Genomic DNA, 22,508 nt, shown 5'->3' with positions numbered 1-22,508 from the left:
ATTTAGACACTGCCAAAGCCAGAAAGCTGGCCGGCATCTTTGACCTCTTCCTGCCCTTCCATCACACCTGTGGCCAATCCGTCCACCTGCTGAAATGTTTTCTTCTCTCTCCTCCTGGCAGGGCCTCAGCAGGCCTTCACATGAACCTGCCAATAGGCCTCCCTGCCTCTATCTTGTCTCTTTCTAGATCACTTTGCTTGTCTCCTCTACCTTGGAGGCACACAGAGTCCTTTGTGATGTGCACCTGTGATCTCTCCACCTGGTTGCCTCATCTGCCTCCCACACCCTGTGCTCGCTTGTAGACTATTTGCAGTTCCTGGAAGGGACCTGGCTCTCTTTGGCCTCCCTCCTTTGCATGCGCAGCTCCCCAGGGAGAAATGGCCTTAACATTATAGGTTCACCTGATCAATTCTAGGGCATCTCAGAGCTCACCACAGTGGTTCCCTTCTCTGGGAGAGCCTTGGCTACAGTTCCGGCTCTCTGCCCCGAGCACTCTCTGCTGACTGTTCTCCAAGCCCTCTTAACACGCCTCCTCAGCCATCACTTTACAATGAGTCCTGTGCTCCTAGGAGCTCCCGGAATCAGGGACTGTGTCTTTCTCCTCTTTATTCTCAGAGCATTGTAGAGACTCAGATACAATGGTGGAGGGAACAGTGGTTATTCTGCAATTTCTCTAGAGTTGGGGCCTAGGGGTAACAGTCTGGTGGGAAGAAGGGCTTAGGGGATTTCCCCTGAAGCCACATTTTCAATTAACATTTCATGTTGTTTTTGTCTACTATTTGAAGTTACGAGTCTTAAAACAGAATGACGATTTCTAAAAATTACCCTACTGATGATTGAGGAAAATGGCAGTTTTCCGTATTTAAGAATATTATTTTAAGTTTGTGTGACTGGGGTGGTGGAAAATAGAAATGCAGGGGCTACTAAAGCATTTTCATCCCCTTCCCCACCCTCAGGTCCTTTGGACAGAAGAGACAGAGGGATTTGTCTTTCCTTCTACAAATTTTTATAGTTGACTCCCATTTTTTCACATGCGCCTTCATTATTGTGGCCACCTTTTCATCACAGACTAGGTGCCCATTTGTCTTGAACTAAGTCCCGGTCACTGCTCCCCCTTCCTGTTGGGATGTGCACAAAGAAGCATGGCTCTCATCCTAAAGTCAGAAAAAGGGTAGAAGAAGCAGGGAAACATTTGTTGAGGTGCCATCAGTGTTTGAGCAGTGTTTGAGCAAGGCATTTTACATAATTGGAAATGTAAATTTATTGCTGCCACTCCTGCTGCAAAATTAAAAAAATAAAACTATATATCTTTGTATCAACATTTCAGAGCTATGAAAAGATGATTTCTGAGTCATCTGTATTATTGCTTCTTTCCATCAGCTGAGATAATTCAGAGCTGCTGGTGCTTGCAGTCAGCAGCAGCAGGACAGTATGTTGTGAGCATGAATAACACTTGGGAAAAAAATGCCTTTACTAGGAGCATCTGAAAATGTCTCCAAATATAGATTTAATAAATTGAATCACAGATCTACAGAATGTTGGCACTGAAAAAGTCTGGAGGGAGCAGGTCAAACTCCTCTTTTTATAAATGGAAAAAAATGAGGTTCAGCTACCAATAGAAAGTGACATTTGTCTTTACAATGTAATAAGCTTCTAATAATCCCCATTATGAATTGTTCCCATTGTTTACAACTGAAGATGGGGGTAAAGCATATATTGGTGAAAGACTGTACATTCAGAGATGAAAGCTGAAACTTAGACAAAATTAGATTTTCATAATGCTTTTGAGTCCTGAAAAACAAAAACTTATCATATTGGCAGCATACAAAAAATAGTGAAGAAAAGTTTTTGGTCATTTAAACTGCCAAGTTTAAATTTAAAATTGCCAGCTAATAAGTTTAAATTTTCATTGGAACATGCTTGTTGAAAAATTGAAGATGAAGACTCATTTAACTTTATCGTTCTTCCTTATTTAAAAAATTTCCTTATTATGTTTTTTTTTAGTTTTTTATTTGAAGTATTTTGCTTTACTTGTGAAAGCATGCTCCATTGTTTAGAGAGGCCAGCTTTGTGGTAGTGAGATCTTGCGAATGAAGTTGCCTAAATTCATATTTGAACACAGCAGCTTGCTTCCTGAGTGATTTTGGACAACTTATCTTCTCTGTGCCATAGTTTCCTATAAAATAAGAAAAAGAGAGTTGCTTCTTCATGACAGTGGTAAGGACGGGTCGAAGTAATGTACAGAATCTACTTGGAAGGCTTCCTGGCATAGAGGAAGGGCCATGTACTTAGTTACAGCTATTATTATACTATATCTGGTTTTATAATCCAGGTAAATCTTGAGTCTTACTGATTTCATCTCTTAAAAAATTCTAAATATAAACTCTAAAATGGAAACTCTTAAACTTCATAGTTGTAGCTAATTAACACATAAAGTTCAACCAAGAAACACACAGTGGAGACCATTTAGCTGCAGACACCTGTGATACTTTCTGTCCTGCACAGACTCTAAGCTGCCACTACCGTCACTTCTGAGATCAAAGACAAACTAAGGAATAGAGCTTTAAATCTTGGCCTCGTCAGGTGCTCAGACCATGGCAGGGAAACAGTTTACTGTTCACATGTGCATTTTCAAAAAATAGTATTTAAACGAACACTGTATATATTTTGTTGTGTGTTTGACATCGTTAACAGAAAAGAAAAGAAAAGAAAAAACAGGAAAAATCCCATGCATTTACAAATAAGGAGGCTATGTCTGAAAATTATTATTTTTTTATATTATGTTTAGGATTTAGTGACCAGTTAGGAGAAATATCATTTCATTGGTGTAATCCCTTGATTGACTGAACATGCTTTTTTAATTAGGAAGAAGAGTGTGTTCCATTTACCACCCGGGGAAAGGTGTATACATATAAACCTTTGTGCAAGTGCTCTTTTCTGTGTAAGAACCTGCCACAGACTTTTAAAATCTAATGTGAAATGCTGAGAAAAATGAAAGTCAAGCTGGGAACTATGTAGTCTCATAGAGAAAACTTTTTCCAGAGAACATCTGAGCCAACGCAGGGCGCCACTCTGGAGGTTCCACAGTCTCTTCTGTACACAGTGCTTCCCCCAATTCTTTTCACCTCATTTGTTCAAATCAGATCAGTGGTTTAGGATTCTCCAGGGTCTGATTAAGAGACCAGATGGAGGCATTAAGGGTTCTAAAATTTTCCAACAGTAACAACCAAGGTAAAATATCTAAGAATAGCCTAACAAAAGGATAGTAGGAACTATCTAAAAATAAAAGTAGAAACTACTGAAAGATATAAAAGTTTCTTTAATCACATGATTCTAGATTAAAAGATCATATCTCCAAAATATCAGAAGTTATAAAATTGATTTGGGTTTATTGTGAATAAAATCATATTAGTAATATAATAATTAATAAGATAATGAGAGTTTTACTAGTTCAAGAATAGCCAGATTAGAAAATAGGGCAGGAAGTCCAGATATGGGCTCTGATATCAATAATAATTTAATATAAGAGATGGAAGACATTACAAATCAGGGAGATAAATAAAGGTTATTCAGTGAATGGAGCACTTGTTATCTACTTGGGGGGAAAAGAAAAGATTGAAATCATACAGTGAACCATATATTATGATAAATTCCAGAAACATTTAAAAAGTAACACAATTAGAAAAAAAACTAGAAATAAATATGGATGAGTATACAACCTCTAGATGAACAGTAAGTTTCAGAGGAAAGTATACAAAGATTTCCATGCATCAGAAGCATCCTAATTTTAAACAAAACACCAGAGGATGTTATTTGTTTACAAATCCGACAAGGGGCTAATTCCTTCAATACATAGAGAGTTCAGATCACTTCAAATGTAACATCAAAATATCTCAGGAGCGTAGAAGGCAGAGAAGATGAACACACATTCACAAAGGAAAAAATAGATGTCACACTTCAATGGTAATTCACTCAGTGCACATCAAAATGAAATAGTTTTCCACCTCTCAAGTGAAACAGCTCTGTTTATGAGGATGAAATGACAGTGATCACCAATCCCATGCCTAGGTTACTGGATAATTTTTTGTGAAGTATGGTTGATTTACAATGCTGTGTTAACTTCTGGTGTACTCCTCAAGCCTTCTTAGAAAGCAGTCTGGCAGTTGATATCAAGAGTCAAAAATATTCATATGTTTTAATCCACTAATTCAGCTTTGAAAAACTTTTAATCAGTAATTATTTCAAAATGGCAGGGAAAATTCAGTATGGATGCAAGTCACAGACATATATATATATATAAAATCTCAGCCAAAATATTCTTCCAACACTTCACAAAGTAGAATAGTATGCAGCCACGAAAAAGTGTGTCGATGAAAATATTTTATGACATGTCAAAGTGTTATGCTTATGATAGATTTGAGAATAAAATTAATATATAAAATGATTTGTAATATACAAACAATGCACCGTTCTGAAGGAATTATGTCTATAGGTAGAAGCATTATTCATTATTATTTTTTATTCATTTTCAGAGTTGGAGTCTTTTGATTGTAGCTGACAAAATCAATCTCCAATGTGTTTAAAGAACAACCAAAAAATGGGGATGCGTGGGATTTATTGGTTCCTGTAAATGAAAACCTCAGGTCTGAGGTCTGGCTTCAGTCAAGGAGAGATACTCTAGCCCAGATGATGTCAAGGTCTGCTTTTGTCCTGTCTTCATTCTGTATCTAAAGATATCTCAGCATGATGCTTCTGGGCACTCAGTATCCCAGATCATCCATCCAAACCAAGACAGGTCTCTTTTGGCAGCTTCCTCTCTTGATAGAGGAAGCTTATGATTCACATGGGCACCAGCACGTATCTCCTCACATAATAGTGGCTCTTCCTGGGTTATTTGCCAATTCTCCAATCATGTGCGAGGCCAATAGAATGAGGGGTATTATTTGTCTTAAACCAACTGAGATCTACTTCTGGTGCTTCAGAAAGAGTGGGTCAATCGAGCTTAAATCACAGGACTAGAAACAAAATGGAGGTTACTTATCCTAAAGCAAGTTCTGGGTCCTCTTCTAAGACTGGGGACAGATCCAGGACAGCAGTTCTGTCCACTACTGAGTACTTTCAAATTTTCTTTAATGAGCAAATGTTAAATTTATGATCAGAAAAGATGATAAATAAGAAGAAACTTGAGGAAGGAGAATGGAAAGCTTTCCTGTTTCTTAAGAAATATTGAACCCATTAAGTGTTTCAAAGAATAATGGAAATGTGTCAAGTTTGTAAAAGTTCTGAAATGAATTAGAATTGATTTTACAGACCATGTAGGAGACAGTGCTATACAGTTAGTGTGTCTTTGGGTTCTCTGAGTATTTCAGTACTTTCACTTAAAGTTGCTTCATTTGGGGCAAATTGCATCATCTCCAGGTGGCTCTATTTCCTCATCTGTAAAAGAGATATAATATTACCTTCCCCACAGGGTGATTGTGAGGATTTTGAAAAATAGATGTGTGCTGAAGCAATAGTAAGCATTTAAGGAATCTTAACTATTATGTTTACTTAATACATAATTAAAAAATTATTATGCAGACTTTTAAAAAATGCATACTATTTAAATGGCCTTTATGTGCTGTACAAGAGAGGAAGGCTTAATATACCTTCTATAATACATTTTTCTCAGCCTTAACTAATTTTCACATTTAATCACACACACACCAAAAAGTTATTCCTTTCACAAGCATGAAGATTTAACTGTGAAGAAAAGGATGATGAAAGAGAGTAGAGGAGAAAATAAAATGCTTTCTCTACAAACTGATGGCTTAAAAACTAAGAAAACCACCTTTTTAAGACTTTGGTCACCATATTTGTAGCTAATACTTAGGTAGAGTTTTTCACATGCCTGTGGTTAATGTTCCAAATTTTTTCACAATTAGTAAATAATTGATTCATCACAATAGTCCTATAAATTGCTATTGTTATTCCCCCATTATATGGGTGAGGAGATTGAAGCCCCTTGAGGTTAAGAAATTTACACAAGGCCCCACAGCTAGCTTCGGAGCTGGGATCCAGATGCAGGAGTGTGGCTCCGGGAGGTGCTTGTAAACACTCCCACTGCTCTCCCCTGCAGGTGCAAGCCAGCGGCCCACTGTTACTATAAATAACATGATGTGGTTCACTTAGTCCTGAAATTCACATTCTTTGTAGCTTTCTCTCTGGGGCTGCCATCAGGAGCAGCCAGGGACACTGAGTACATGCTTCTGGACTATGACCAAGAAGGTAGATGGAAGGAAAACAGTTTAAAAATGGGATCTTTAATGTGCATTCTTCAGTGGCCAGAAAAAAACCTGCCTAGTGAGGAACTGAAACCCTATCAGCCACGTGCAAGTTATGCTTCAGACACCCCCGCTGCCCTTGGGTCCACGCAGTCAGATCTACAGTGGATCAGGGACATGAATCTTGTGCAAATGCAGGGAGTAGGAATAACTGCCACTTTAAGATCTCAATGAGTATGAAAAGCATGTGAAGCTTTCATCAGCAGAGACCTGCTGTCACTTCCACTGTTTCCCTCAGGGCATGCCCACAGCTTCACTGGTCCTATTCAGAATGAAGACGTCAGCTAGTACCTGCTGACCCCTGAATCGGTGATAGGTTCTCCCTTGAAAGGAAGAATATCCCCTTCATGGGTTACAACTAGTTCATAACCTAAGTAATTCTACAGATGTAGAAGGGATACTTTCATTGGTTCTGCTATCACAGACTTCCCTCCAAAAGAACATGCCAATAGTTACCCCATTTTCACCCATTAAAATATACTTAACAGGCTTCCTTCTTTAGTGCAGTTTTAGGTTTACAGAAAAATTCACAGAAATTGGAGTTCCCATATATTCCCTACGCCCTGCACACAGAGGCTCCTGCTGTCAGCGTATTACATTAGTGGATGCACTCATTCTTTTTGACATCTTGCATTCCTCCTCCCCTAAAATTTAACATGCCTGATATTCACGTCTCTTATGCATTTACGTGTGATTTATATCACATCTCACGTTTATGTGAGGTTTACAACACATGCATGTTTTCTGTTTAAGCTGGGTTGGGGGCAAGTTTTCTGTGTAAAAATACGATCATTAGTGAGTCTCATGCTGCTGGGTTTTTGGGTTGTCAGGTCCTGTTGACCATTGCTTCAGTTATTGGGATCATTGTCTACGGACTTTCACTGTTCACTGTATTTCCTGCAAAACTTCCCAAGAACCTGAGTGGAACAGACCCAATCCAAAAGTACCTGACTGTGCAGGTGGGCCACGCCCATCACTGCTTCCCTCATCAGTTTTATCATCTTCATGACCCTGAACGCCATATATGAGAAAGTGGCAGTCATGATGACTGACTCTGGTAAGCTCCTCCTGCAGCTGAGATAATTTCTACACAAGTTTTAGAACCAGGTCAAAACAGAGACTATCTTTTAGGCACTTCAATTGCAGTACATTACAGTCTTTAGTTAACTTCAAGTGTAAACGTATTTCCTCTAGCCTATATGAGAAGTGAATTAGCTCCATTTTTGCATTAGTAAAAGGGACAAAGGACGCTTTAGAATGTCCAAGCTCTGTGTAAATATGTCAGTGTTTAATAATAATTTCAATTACATTAGATAATGTACCCTACTGTTGAAAGTAAATAGTCTCTGTATTGCAAATAAGTGGAAGAGTGTCGTGGTTCCAGTGGGAGATTTGCTTGTGCGTTACGGAGAGGACAGATAATCACAGTTTTATGTGTCTTCCTCCCATGCTGTTCCTGTTAGTGTAGCTCCATTCTCATCAGCTGCGGCTTCTATAATAAATGTTTCTTCTCTCTGGCTTGTATCCCACCCAGCGGCTTAGCGGCCTAAGTTAAGTGCTTCCCACACATTGCATGTGGCTGGGTGGTTCTCCCAGTGGTCTGCTCAGTGGTCATCTTCTGAAAATACTAAGACCAATTCAAATTCTGAACTAGGAGGATGACCCGTTTTCTGTTCCCCAAATGCTTCTAGCAAGTTGCCCCGTGTTCTGTTTGTCTTCTTCAATAGTCCTACCTTACTGCCGTTCAGGGAGACAAGAGAATATTATTTAGCAGGATGTTTAGAAGTAGCTTTCTTTCAAATTACACCTGACAGAGGACAGTTCTTGCCCATTGGATACTGTTGTGCTTATAAATTTTAAGGAACGGATGACTTTTTTTTTTTTGCCTTGTGGGATATTGTGTTCTTAGTGGGAGAAACTCTTACAACACTGTGTACAGTTGGAATTAACATAGTGGATATGTTAAGAAATTCAAAACAGCTGATATGAAAACAGTGTGAATTGCGTAATATATATATATATATATATATATATATATATATATATACATACATACATACATACATATTTATTGTGTTAACTCATGTGTCCATGGCTTTGATTAGGGTCTCAAAGCCGTTCACAGTTTTACAGACTTACCTTTTCTTTATTCTAGCTGCAGAGCTCCCAAGGACCAGACTGACTATGAGAAAAACCCAGCCATGAAGGTGCTCTTGTTCCATTTTTTCAACTACTACTCCTCGTGTTTCTACATCACATTCTTTAAGGGCAGATTTGTGACTTATCCATGAGATCTGATGTATTCCCTGTAAAAATACAGAAATGAAGAGGTGTGAATACAGCTTTGTGTTCTGACAGTCTAATCTGTTTCAGGTTTTCTCTTAGTTGCCCAATGAAGAGTGTCTTTACTCTCTGTTCCTTTGATTTTTTTAGGCATAAAATAATGACTTTATTTCATATTAGAGCTATCTAAAATTTAAATGAGATTTTCTTTCTAATATTCCAGTGTGACCCAAGTGGCTGTATCCTTGAACTGATGACACAGCTGACAATAATCATGGGAGGACAGTCCATCTGGAATAACATACAAGAGGTGTTGCTTCCGTGAGTACTCAGTCATGTGTTCTTGGGGTGAGAACGGCCCACCGACCCACGTCATTTTCCTGCTTGGCCATCTCTAGAACAGGGGAGACTCTCTGCTTATTAAAGCTCTCCAGATAGGATGATACAGCCAACAGTATAAACGTACCTGCTGTTTAATAATTATGTTTAAATGCCTTCCTTTTTATGTTTAACATAAATCCTCAAGTGCTATAGTCTCTGCTTATTAGCCCACCACTGGGGACTGACGGATCAGAGCCCATTGAGAGATGGCCCTTTTTGGGGCCATGAACTAAGTTTTCCCACAACTTCCTGCAAATTTCTCCTCCTTTTATATATGCATTTAAAAATCCATAACAGGAATTTGTTGAGTGCCTAGTATGTGCTAGTCACTGTATTAAATGTTGTACATATATGTATGTGTGCGTGTGTGTGTGTGTGTACAATTTAATCACCCAAACAATCCTTATTCTTATCTTCCTTTTGCAAATGAAGATCCTGTGGCTTAAAGAGGGTAACTGATTTGCCCAAGCTCTCATTGCCAGTAAGAGACCACTATGGGACTCAGATGTAAAACCCTATCTCTCTGAATCCATGTTCGTCTAAGAACAGAGACTCTCTTGGGTTCCTAAGGCACAGGGTTACATAACGTTTTAAGAAACACTTGTCTAAAATAATAACTACAGAGATTTTGACTTATTGTTCTCTTCCTAAAAATGAGAAAAGCAGATGTTAGCCAAGGTCACACTGTCCTTTTGATTTTCACATAAGCACAATCCCACATCAAAGTGGACAGTCCAGTGTTATCTGCAATTTCTAAACATTTCAAGGAGCTTACTGTATTCGCTTTTTGTTGCTGTTGTAACTAGTATCCCCAAACGTCATGGTAGTAGGAAGAAAAAAGAAAAAGTCTCCACTAAACAACACAAATTTAACCTTGTAGGGTTCTTGAATGCAGAAGCCTGCTGAAGTCAAAGTGTTGGCACGGCTGTTTCTGAAGGTCTCAGGGGAACCTGTATCTTTGACTTTTCTGGCTTCCAGAGGCCACCTCCATCTCTTGGCCAGTGACCTCTTTTCTCAATCTCAAGGTCAGCATGTTTGTGTGCCTCTGACTCTGATCCTGTGGTCAGATCTCCTCTCCTCTCTCCCCTCTTTTGCCTCCTTCTTCCTCCTTTAACGACTCTGGTGATTACACTGGGCCCACATCTATAATCGAGCTGGTCTCTCTTAGGGTCGACTGGTTAGCAACCTTAACCACATCTGCAACCATAGGTACCCTTTGCCAGGGAATCTGACCTCTTCCTATGTTCTGGGGATAAGGCATAGATATATTTGGGGGGGGGACATTTTTCTGCCTACCACACTAACCTTTTTAAGATAATTTCTGGCTTTGAGTTTCTGTTTTCATGAAACTGTTGAACTCCCTTCTGTCTTGCCTTCCACACCAGCATTCTGCTCCTGGCCAACCTAACTGCTGAGCTCGCCCCTCTCTGTGGTGTCCCCCAAAACCACTTACACAAGCAGGTCTTACTGTTGTTTGGAGAATGGGGGAGAAACTCAAACAACTTGAATTTTGAAATAAAAAACCTCCATGATTTTAAAATCTTCCATGCCACTATAAAAAAATTTATTTTTTAACTTCGTTTTTTAATTTTTAAACTATTTTAAACTTTGTAACTTTTTTAAACTTTACTTTTTTTCTTATCATCCTTCATTGTAGGCTCCAGAAACCTGCTATTCTGCCCACCGCATCCAAGTTCCCTTTCATTGTTTCTCCTCCCTTCCCTAACCTTCCTTCTCTCTCCCTTATTACCAAGTTTCTGTCCATTCTCTTTATAGGGCAGTTAAATTATTTTTTCTTTCTTTCTTTGTGTTTTTACAGAGTGAACACCTTTGGGTGTCAGTGTGTCCTTCCACATTTCTTCACAAGGGCTTCATCTTTCAGCTTCAGTATGGATTCCTGGGGTCTGTCTCGAAACCAAAGGCATTTCCCTTGTCCCCCAGCTCACTACGCCCCTCAAAAAAAGATTCTGATCTTCGCTGTGAAATGAATCTTTTTTTTCCCTACTGTGCAGTAGACAACACTTACCCTGAGCTCACAGTCAGATATTTCCAGAGGAGTAAAAGTAGGTCATGTGCAAATAGTACTACTTTTCTCTGTGAAAAGAAATAGATCAGATAGAGGAAATACTTAACTCAGATTACTCAAAAGCATTTCCTGAAGGAAATAAGTAAATTATTGAACACTAAATTTTGTTGAATCTGGTTATCCGTGAGCTATTTTTACCAATCAAGAAGGATATATTTCCTAAACTGGTACTGAGCAATTCATGTGAAATGAAACTTGCTCACATGAACTAGTTTAAATTAAAGGATGCATTATAGTATCTGTGGTCTGTTTATACCTTCGCTTAAGTAAGCACATTTTTCTAGGTTCCAGTGAGCTGAACTTTGCCTCCATGTATTTCTAATATGGGCTAAAATATTTAGGGAATTTATTTTGAATTATGATTCCCTTTTTTGAAAACCAGGAATTCTGAATTGTAGCCAAGTTCGAGGGTGGCTTGTGTTTTCCTCACTGCCTCTTCTCTTTGTTTAAGTGCAGTTTCATTCTTAATTTTTCATATAAAATCTTAGCATACCAAAGATCTATCAATTACTCTTGCTGCACCAAAGCTATACCCATCCTCAAAAATACATAGGAAGGGAAAAGAAAACTTATCAAAATTAGCGACTATTTTCATGCTATTCAAATATGTCTAAAGGAACATAATGAAATGAATTTCACTATATCTCACCTGCCTCCACCCCCCCAATCCCATGTGGGTTTCTTGAGTAGGAATCTGGGAGTAAATGAAGAAGGAGAGTGATGCCGTGATCCAGGCTCCCTCTGGGGTCTCCCCAGCACTTGGATTGGCACCTGGTATAACGTAGGTCTCAGTCCAAGCCAGCTGAGTGAGTGAGTGACTCACAGGCATCGAATGCGTAACATCAGTGAATTAACAGCATTCTTTGTAGGACTCAGAGAATAAGCTGAGTGCCCTGTGGCCTTCCCAGCCTCACATACTATTTTGATGTTGGGGTCATTTCTGGGAATGTTATTCTGTACTGGACAAAAGGCTAGTACAATTCCAGGGTTAAGCAACTTTCCTAGGGAAATTTTATGATAAAATATTAAGAAAAATAATTAAATGCCCAAAATGACATAGCATTGTCCTTTGGTGTTTAGATAATGTATGGCTGTAATTTTCTTACTTTATATGTTTTCTACATTTTCCACTGTGTGTATGCACTACTATATAATAAGAAAAAGCAAATGTTTAAAAGAGAAAATCTCTCTTCTCCAGATATGATTTGGTTAGAGGATGAGTCAGAGAAATATAATAAGAGAATCTTAAATACATGTGTCCATAATTCACTCTTTAAATTCAGGAACAGGAAACTCAGGAATGAAATAGATTAAGAGAATCAAAGATACTTGTATTCAAGATTAGCAAGTAGGAGTGTCCTCAACAGAAATGGTGATAATCTATAATTCAGGGATTAAATGTGATAATGAAGGTAAAAAGACAACATGAAGTAGAAAATGCCACGTGGCAAGCACAGTGTAAAGGGCAATTTACTATGATTATGCCAATATGTGTGGTCAATTCCCAAGGAAATGATTGTGTAACCCCTGCTAGAGGAAGAAAGCTTCCAGCCTTGGCTGGAGAGGGGGGAGGATCCAGTGTCTGTATTTTTTTAAATGTCTACAGGTGCTTCTCATGTGCAAATTGATATCCCTGCACGAGAACCTTAAACCAACAGAAAACCCAAAAGACCGTGGACAATGATAGGTAGACGAGAGCCCAAGCTTTTCTGCCACAGATGAGTGGTTCCACTCAGGAAGACTGAGCAAGAAGCTCAGAGTCTTAGCTAAGGACAAGCAAGTCGGGACTTCTAATACGACCTAATGCCATCGACAGGGGAGGGCATTTCAGCACAAGAAGGGAGCGCCAGGTGATTTAACATGGAAGTTTCACCCTGGATCCATACCGTGATTGATTTAGGTCCCGGAGGGTTAAAGCCCTGCTTCCCTGTGGCATGGACCGGATTCCACAAGAGGCTGAGACAGGAAGTATGAGGCAGAGAAAAATTCCCCCAGGAGAATCCCGAGTCTGGGTGATAGGGAGGGTGATGGACGAGCGTGGTCCCAGCGCCACCCCCACCGCAGGGCTCCGAGTGGCTGTGGAGCTGCGCGCCCCCGGCCGGACCTCAGACCTGCCTGCAGCGCTCCGGGCTGTGGCCTGGGGAGCGGCTTCAGCAGGAGGCTGGCCCCGTCATTCTCGTAGGTGCTGCAGTGACCCCCACCCCTGTGGCCACGGTGATCCCAAGCCAAGGGTCTAAGTGACTTCAACCCTATTTACAGGTGGCCACAGCCGGATAGCCAGTGCTGCTCAAAAGGAAGATCCCACATGGGGTTTTGCTGTGTCAGGGGGGTTGCTAATACCTGGCCTGCTTTGAATCATTTCATCCTGACAGCAGCCTGGGCAGTTGAAGTTTCATCTCTCAATTTTATTTCAACTTTTTTTGTTGAAAGTATAGTTGGTTTACAATATTGTGTTAATTCTTGCTGTACAGCATAGTGATTCATATATATATATATATATATATTCCTTGTCATATACTTTTCCACTATAGGCTATTAAAAGTTATTGAGTGTAGTTCCCTGTGCTATACAGAAGGATCTTGTTGTTTGAAACAAAAATTACTAAACAAAGTAACAAAGTAAGCAGACTAAACCTAGACATGTATATGACACAGTTGAGTTTATCTCAGGATTTAAATGTGGTTTTGATCTCCAGGATCTCTTTATCAAATTACCATATGCAAAGTGCCTGTGGAACACTTCTCAGAAATATGTTTTAAAATCATAAGATTTAGAGAATAAAGAAGGAAGATAATTATACTGGAAAGCAGATATCAAAATATAGAAATGGGCATTTGTGATACAGTAATATCTGAATTATTGGAAGAATGTGTTGAATAAGAGGATCCAGTGGTGGGTCTACTAACCGCAACATTCTGCCATAGCAGTGAGTGTAAATCATCTTCTGAGATCTGCAACAGTTGCATTTTGAATGAAAATAAAGTTAAATAAAAAATAAGCCATGAAGTGTGGATTCAGATTCAGGAGTATCTCGAGTCCATATCCCCAGCACTTCCCAGTGCTCCCTGCTCTTCCCCTAATGTCATTGAAAGAAGTGGGGAAAGTTTGTGAAGCGAAGGGCATGTTCCATTGCAAAGAAATCTCGTAGCAAACCTGGGAGCATGGCCAGTGAAAGCTTAATGCTGAGATTAGAGGCCGTGGGAAACCAAGAAGAGGCAGCTCTTTACAAGTCACATCATATGCTCTGTGTGTGTCTACGTGTGTATGCATACAGACGTGTGGGCATGTATGATGTATACACCTGCCTTTCATGTGAAGCCGCCTCACTGTCCAAATTTGAAATCCATCCAAACGTGCAGTGCAGTCAGTCGAAGCTCAGCCAGACGCTAAGTTGTCTGTTGTTGCTCTGTCTCTTCTGCTGAACTCCACGAGTAAACCACGCGCCAGCTGTTGCTTTCAGGGACAACAGCTCTGTAGGCTACAGGTCCATGCCTTGTTTCACTGCCAACTCTGATTTCCTTTCAGGAAAAATTGCCATTTGAAATAGGGGAAAGCATTCAGTTGGCCCACAAGCCTCTGAGTGAGGAAAAAACATAACGTTAGAGTCAGCTCTGTGGGACAGCATCCAGAAGGGGGCAGAGCACTGGGCTGCGAGTCGAGGCTGTGTTTCTTTCAAGCTCTGCACTGAATTTGAGGTGGCATGCCACTTCTCTGGCCCTTGATTTGTTCAGCTTAAATTAGGGTCTTGGACCTGTTCTATCCAATGTTAGAGTATCACTTTTTTGCTCGGTGACCCTCCATGGCTCCGCAATTCCTTCAGAGGGAAAAATGCCCACATCCTCATGGCAGCCTCTAAGGCTCCACCCCCAAAACCACCACTTATTTCCTATTCACTGTGGCCCACACCAGTCTCCATGCTGTCTTTCCAGCGTGAGAGACCTCCAGGCCTGTAATCACTTTTCCCTCTGCCCCTCCTCTGCCCACCCCTTTGTTTCCTTCTTTGCCTTATTCAAAGGTCACTGCCCCATCCCCACTCCTCCCTAGCACACATTCCTCACCCTCCTTTATTTTCCTCCGCAGCACTTATCACCGGCTCACAGACCCTGTATTTCTGTCTTTTACTTATTTTCTGTGAGATTTTCAGACTGGAAAGGCCATGGTGGATAATAGCAGAGAAATGGGGGTAAAAAAGACAAATGAAGGAAGGCATCTTCTAAAACCTAAAATGCCCACCTGAAAAGGAGGTAGGAGATAAAGTAGCAGTAGTCGTTACAATTTTGGTAAACCCAAGGTACATGGTCAGGACTAGTTTTCACAATTTTTGAGGGTAGGGAGGCAGCAATAAAAAGAAATTTATCCTGAAAACAAGAAATTAAATTCTTGGGAAGATGATGTGTTCAGCTTGAAATGTCAGTAATACTTTTATGACCTTGGTCTGATAATATCCTGCCTTATAATTTGATCTGTTTGACAGCTGGGTCATTAATCTAATGGTGCCACAGTTCCAGAAGCAGAACAGACCACCCCACGATGGGAATGGGACAACCGTCTGTATCCCATGGGCAAACTGGGGTTATTTTATGAATACTCTGAAATGAGTAAGTCATCAGTGGAGATTTCTGTGCTGTCGGTTATACTAGAATATGCTTTGGGTCTCAGAAGCATCGGTTACCGAGCCAAACAATGACCTAGCATACCGACACGGAGCCCGCTTTTCTCCATTAGATGCAATTATGCAGTCAGGATTTCAAATAGGGTGCCTGTGTGTATCTTTGTCAATATTTATGTTGTACAAAGCTGAATGTTTACTGCCAAGGAATGAAATGGAATACTCATTCAGATACGTCTCCACCATTGATTCTCAGATCCTTCTGGTCATGTCGTTTGAAGATGAACTCAGAACCGTTACTAGATGTGACTCAGCTCGGGCTGTAGCCCGTGTGGCACAGCTGCTGGCTGATATCCTTCTAAACAGAGTCATGTGAGCCAGCCGGCCTGTGCAGAAAGCCCGCAAGGGCATCCTGCCTCATTGCAGCAAGGTTCACAGGGTCACCCCTTCCACATCTCACACCTGCCTTTGATATGGTTTCTGCCTGATTCCTTGAGTGACCTCATGGCACATCACTGGCTTGAATTCAAGATGAATTTGTTGATCTGGAGTATCGGTAGAGCACACATCCCCTCCTTCTCCAATGTCTTTGTCCATTTCTGTACATTTGTTTGGGCTTGGTTTCTCTTTGGTTGAACTTGGTTTTGAGCTCTCATTTGCCTTTAAATTGTTGCATCTCAAAATAGATTTCCATAGGAAACGTTATCTTTTCTATTATGCATGGCGCACTTTTATCTACTAGAAGGCTGATGAAGTGCACGTTTTGTATCTGAGCCCTTTCAGCTCACCACTGCCTTGAAGTAGTTTTTTTTTTTTTTAAGCTTAGGAGACAAGAAAGGATTTGGGTCAATAGGCTTTGCATTTATGCATGCGGGTTCATGTCTGCAAAGGCACCCCTTTGTGCTTCCTGTTTATAAGTCTACAGATAGAGGGAGTTTACTTTTTCCTAAATTACATTCTCCCTACATAACAGGATGGAGTAACAGCTATTCTAGAGAGATTGTTCAGATTTATTTGTTTTCCTATTATCTAAATAATCCCTGACGAATTAGAAAATTGAATCCATTTCTGAGAGTAGGCAGTCTGTTTTTCTGTATTCAACGCTGGAGTGAAACTTATATTGTGTTCTTTTCATTCATGGGAGGTAGAATTTCCAAGTGCTTTTTGAATTATTTTTGTTCCTCTAAAATAAATTGCCTTTGGTGGTGATCTCCTGACCTCAGTTTCCTCCTCCCAGTTTTTCCCATGATCATTAATGTCACCCCACCTGCCTTTTTAGTTATGCCTCTTAGCTGCTGAAGGGGAACAGCTACTGACAGATGACCCTGGAGTCCTCCACCTGTGCTTCGTTAGGCCTCGCACCCAGCCACCAACCCTAGTCTCCTTCGCCTGAAGTATCTTTCTCTGCTTTTCTGCCTGGAAGGACTCTTGCCAAGCCTTGGCAGGGACCCCTCCACTTTTTAGAGATTATCTGCTCTCCTGTCTAGGCATGAATTGCACTTGATTCTTGTCTTGATGGTGCATGATCGTGTCCGTGTCCATTGTGCTTCGTGGCTGGACTGATCCTGTCGGAGGCTGTAGTCAGGCTTTTCATCCTCCCGTCATTGTCTGGAGCACCACAGCCTGGACCCTGGGCCTCATATGTGTTTAAGTGACTTGAGCTTGGAGTTTCAGCACACTCACATAAAACTGTTAGATGAGTTGGCGGTAATATTGCCCCCAAGGCCCCCACAAGGTTCTATATGGCATATGGCTTTTTCTGAGTGAAATTTCTCTTTTATTTGTTTTAGTGAATTCCCCACTGTCCTTTGAGATTATTAGAGTAACCCTGAGTTGTTAACCACAATAGCTCTCCCCACACCAGCGAAAGATCCTGCTGTCTGAGAACTCAGACATGGGACATAAGAGAAATTATCTATCAGTCTTAAAATCTGGAAGCCATAAGATACCGTTTTGCACTTAGAGCACCCACAGCACAAACACCAGTCTCTCAAAAATTTGACGCTGCCTTCCCAGAGGGCGGGCGCCATAAGTGAAATGCTGTGAGGGATGAAGTGAGAGCTCTTTGTCTCTGGTACTGCCTTTTCCACCCTTGCTGTGTTAACTTGATCTTCCCTTCATATATTATGTTCTCCATTTAATTTATTGCAGTTAATATCAGTTGTTCTTCAACATCTCCTTGCACCCGAACCGTCCATTCCCTCTCTCTCCAGTGCTATCCCACCCACGCCTCTCCTGCGCTCTCCAGGACCAGGCCTGTCTCCCCCACGCCCTCACCTCTGTTCTGTCTGCCCACCACCTGCACTGACATTTCCTTAACTCTGCAGAATGAACTTCCCAAAATGGCAGCTGAGTAACTGGGGGGGATTGTAGACCTCTCATCTCTTTACCGATTCATTCGTTTATCTATCCAAAAAACACTGAGCACCTGCTATGCCAAACACTGTATCAGCTGCTGGGGAGACCAAGACAGATAAGACTTGGTGTCTGCACTCCCCAGGCCAGGCGAGATTTGGCGAGTAGTTGATGGATTGCTAACCAGGTGAACACAAATTGGACTTCCTAGAGCTAGAAATATTTGAACTGAATTTTGAAAGGTGAAAGGAAGTTAGCTCTCTAATGTGTGGTAGAGGGAGTGGACACTTCATGCAGAGAGGTAGAGACATAAGTGTACACGGCATGAACTGGCTTGGCTAGACTGAAGAACAACAAGTAGGGCTAGAACAAAGGATCCATAGGTGGGAATATCAGGTGCACATGGCCTCTGTCACGATGGGCCTTGTGTGCTTAGACTTGAATGTATCCTTAATGAAACAGGTATATATTGGAATATTTGTAAGTAAGAGAATTGCATAATATTTATGTTGAAGAATATCTGGTTATTCTAGCAGCAGAATGGAAGATACTATTTTTGGGAGAGGCCCATACTTTGGGGGGAAATGATGTTTTGGGAACAACCCAGGTAACCCAGACAACAAGTGTCACACGCCTGCAGAGAGGCCCTGGGCAGAGGGAGAGGGACATGGGAGGCAGAAGTGATGACTGCTGCAGTAGGGACTGCAGGGCTGGGGCGGCGGGCCGCAGAGCTGCTGAGGTGACTTTCCAGTGACCCATCTTGAAAGAGGATCTGCAGGGGCAGTGTAAGGGGAAGAGCTGATTTCAAGATGGTTCTGTGTGTGGCAGTTTGAGTGCAAAGTGTCTATGGGACATCTGAGGGGTGATGTCTGTTGTTAAGCTGGATTCACCAGTCAGGAGCTCAGAGGAGCTGTGGGTGAGGCCGTGGGGGCGATTCAGTCCTGCCAGGCGGAGGACTGAAGACGAGGCCCTGGGGAAAAGGGCCATGAACATGGCAAATGGGAGACGAGAAATCCACCAAGAGAGAGAAGAATAGCAGAGCAGTTGGGAGAAAGCTAGTTGAGGCAACACAGAGAAGGCTGTAACCTGGCTTAAGAGGGATTTGAACACTGACTAAAGGGAGCATAGTGAGAAACGGGGGGTTTGTGGGGCAAAAAAGCAAGGGCTAATTCCCACCTTTAATTGCCGAGACTGGGGAAAGGGAGGAGGAGGACTAAGGTAGCCTTTAAAAAACAGATCTGTGTGTATCTGTGTGTGTGCATATGTGCACACACACTTTTCTGCCTGGGCTTTTTAAATTTATTTAAGTAAAACAAAAATTAAGGGGGGAAAACACTCCACTGAGAGGAAAATATTTGTCCATGGCAAAAGCTACCTGGTAATCAAATAAACAGGAGCTGAGAATGCCCACTGGTTTGAAACACGCAGCCACCGGCAGTGCAACTCCTGTCTCAGTGCCGCGGTGAGGGCCGTGGGGGATGCAGGGCTCCGAGCCCTGGAGGAGTCATCAGCGCAGGCACTTCTCCAAGAGACTGGACTTTAAAGGGAAGAAGAAAGAGTAGAAAGTATCAGAGAGCAACACAGGGCCGTGAGAGAGGGTTGGGCGAGGGTTAGTTTTGTTTTACAGTGGGCGTTTCTGGCCTTGATGAGTTCCTAGGCCTTTGCTGTTATTGGTCTTTGTTCCAAAAGCTTTTTAGAAAGTTCTTCTCGTTTGAATATCTGAACAGATTAAATCATGTTGGGTTATTTCTGGTATTTTATTTTTTAATTAATAAATTATCTGGAATTTATTTTAATAACAAAAGTGAGGACACTGTGCCAGGTCTTCCAATGATTTAGCTAATTACTCCAGTACTTGAATCCACTGATTTGAAGTGTCAGTTTTATAATATTACTAAAATCTCAAATATATCCACGTCTATTCTTGAAATGCATTGTATTACATTCATAATCTCAGTGCACTATTTCTATACTTTTTCCACGACCATAGATTAATGCCTCCTAGAGTTGGTCCTATTTAATCTTTTTCCAGAATATCCCTAACACTGCAAGTTCAAACTTCCCTCCTCATTATTTTATTTGTATATTTGTGTATATTTCTGGAAGAACAATACGATCACCCTTCAGATATTTTTCTTAAATCCATTTTGGATTATTAACTAAATTTGCATTCAGATTCTAAATTTACTTTGGAGAAATAATGTTCTATGTCCCCCAAGCTTGAGTCTGCCCAATGAAGAGTATGGTGCATTCTACTGCTCATTCAATCATCATATTTTTTTCTTTTTTTTAAGTCATTTATCAGAATCATCTTAACATTTTTAATTAATTTATTTCTGAATAGTCTGTGCCTTTGTTGTCATTATAATGATATCTTTTCTGGGTTTTTAACTGGGTTGATTGCTAATAAACTCCTAATTTCTGGCAATGAGAAGGAGATCTGACAGTGTGGGGCACTCTTTCCAATATGGTGACTGTGAGCAGTGTGTTACCTTAGGATGTCCACTTGCCAATTTGCCAGTGGCTGCACCCACTCCACACATTTCTGCTACTTACCTGCCCCCTGTAGGCAGATGAGTTCATGTAGGGTTAGGTGGGTTATGGACACAGATACTGATATCACTGCTGCCACACTGCTGACTCTGTGGCATCACTAACTCTGGTTCTTGCTCTCTGACCTCCCTGAATATGACAGCTCCTTTTGGGCTGTGGACCTGCTGCATCTTTCCAGCACTGTCGGCTTTTATGCAACACACCCCTGCCTCTCAGGTCACAAGCAAATGTCAGCTCCTCCTACACATCCACCCCATCCACGGTCTTGCCGTTCCTGGCCAGAGTGGTCCCTACCCCTTGACTGATCAGTAACAGTAAATGGACTTTAAATTTGCCTCTCATCTTCTGGCTTAGTTACATACCTGTGCTAGTTTACTTTAAAGGTCTGCCAGTTAGGAGGGGAGGGTCTAAAAGTCTTTTAGATTTCTGGCCTTATCATTTCTAACTGCTCCCCCACCCCATGGAATAGCTTACCACAGATCTCTGCTGCCCCATCTGTAGCAATGCCCTGTAAATTACAGACAGAGAGAAAAGAACTTCTAAGCCACCACCACAACTTTGACTTCCTGTGACCACACAGACCATAGAAATATCAAGATAAAAATTCCTGAATAAGAATATTTTTCTTAGGAAGACACTTTAATTGCATACCTTTCTGTGACTTGTAATAACTTCATAGACTTTCTGAATGTGCTGTACTCACCTTCCCAGACTCAAGGGAGCTTGCTCACTTGCCTATTTTCAGTGCATTTCCTCCAGCATTCTCTATGCAGAGCTTTCCCAAAGGTACATTTCTTATTTCTATTTAAATTGTTAGATAAATCCACAATATTCTTTTTTTAATCCTCAATTACAAATCATCTTCCAAGATTGCATTATTTCAACACTGAGAGTGAATAATATGCTTCAAGATTCCCAAGTTTATTATGAGCAAATAACTATGGTTGGTTGAAGATTTTTAAGTATGTTATTCCTACTAAGGGTATATACGTGAAAGAAACAGTTTGAAATAAGTCTTCTTCCCAGAGATATTATATTTGCCTTTTGTTTGGATTCTTTCACTGTTAAACATTATTATTACCGTGAATATGTTTTCTCTTTGGGATTTAGTTCACCATTTGCCCCTCTCTCTTTACAGGAGTAAAGGAATTGATGTTGTCCTTCCATCCGTCTACCACTCCATGTTATGTGTCCATTCCTTAAACAGGTATTCAGTTTGGGTTCACCAGATTATTTGTGGCCTCTTTCCATTGGCCCCTCTGTTGGCTCTGGAGAACAATATATTGGAAATCAGACTCGGTACGTGGAAACTTGACTACAAATTATAGATGCATGGTGCCAGAAAAAGCCCAGAACATCACAGCGTGGCAGTCAACCATGAAAGTAACAGCAATTCTGGCTGTGGTGGACCAGCGTGAGTAAAAAGGCTTCATTGGGTGAAGACTTAGAAGAGTCCAAAAATGCATTGGCGTTGCTTCCTAAGGAATCCAGTGATGGGTATTGTTTAATATGAGAGGGAGATGCTAACACTATCATCGTTATAAACAACATAGTTGTTGTAATTGTTATTATTTTTTATATAATTTCTTTATAATAAATATTTGTGACTTACAAGACACTTAAGAGGCAGTTGTTAAGAAGTGTGGCCATTATACTGTTACAGAAGAGTTAATTCAGTAGAAGTATGGTAATAGTATTAATGAGTACTCTTTTGATCCTCACATGAATATAAAGGTTACCCAGGAGTGCTTGTATAATGGAGATAGAAATCAATCCATTTAAGAGTTTGTAGAACCTAAAATAACAGCAGTCATTCCACCGTATTTGACTTCGTGTGTGTGCTGGAGGTGGGGAAACAGATTCCACACATTTTCTGGGGGCACATGTGTTCCCAGGCTGGGGGATATTGGCTAAAAAC

At 40.9% G+C, this 22,508-nt stretch overlaps 1 protein-coding gene across 5 annotated transcripts in view; it reads left to right on the top strand.

The window, feature by feature from the left end:
• LOC140692912 (uncharacterized) overlaps positions 1-22,208 on the top strand; it is a 60,429-nt gene extending 38,221 nt beyond the window's left edge. For 2 of the 5 annotated variants that reach the window (XR_012068516.1, XR_012068514.1), the window contains 2 exons: positions 8,830-8,927; positions 21,729-21,989. Coding sequence is in view for 1 of the 5 variants with exons in the window: in XM_072957121.1 (XP_072813222.1) it covers positions 8,830-8,927; positions 10,807-10,908; positions 21,729-21,918 (390 nt within the window). In the remaining 4 variants the exon portion in view is untranslated. Of the gene's footprint in view, positions 1-4,532; positions 4,603-8,478; positions 8,654-8,829; positions 8,928-10,806; positions 10,909-21,728 lie in introns of those variants that run through there. The other 3 variants (XR_012068513.1, XM_072957121.1, XR_012068515.1) reach the window with 3 other exon arrangements.
• Positions 22,209-22,508: the final 300 nt, after the last annotated feature.

Source organism: Vicugna pacos, unplaced genomic scaffold (genome assembly GCF_048564905.1).
Source record: "Vicugna pacos unplaced genomic scaffold, VicPac4 scaffold_19, whole genome shotgun sequence".
Classification (NCBI taxonomy): Eukaryota; Metazoa; Chordata; class Mammalia; order Artiodactyla; family Camelidae; genus Vicugna; species Vicugna pacos.
The sequence above is the reverse complement of the archived record's forward strand: the minus strand, read 5'-3'. Positions and strand labels throughout refer to the sequence as shown.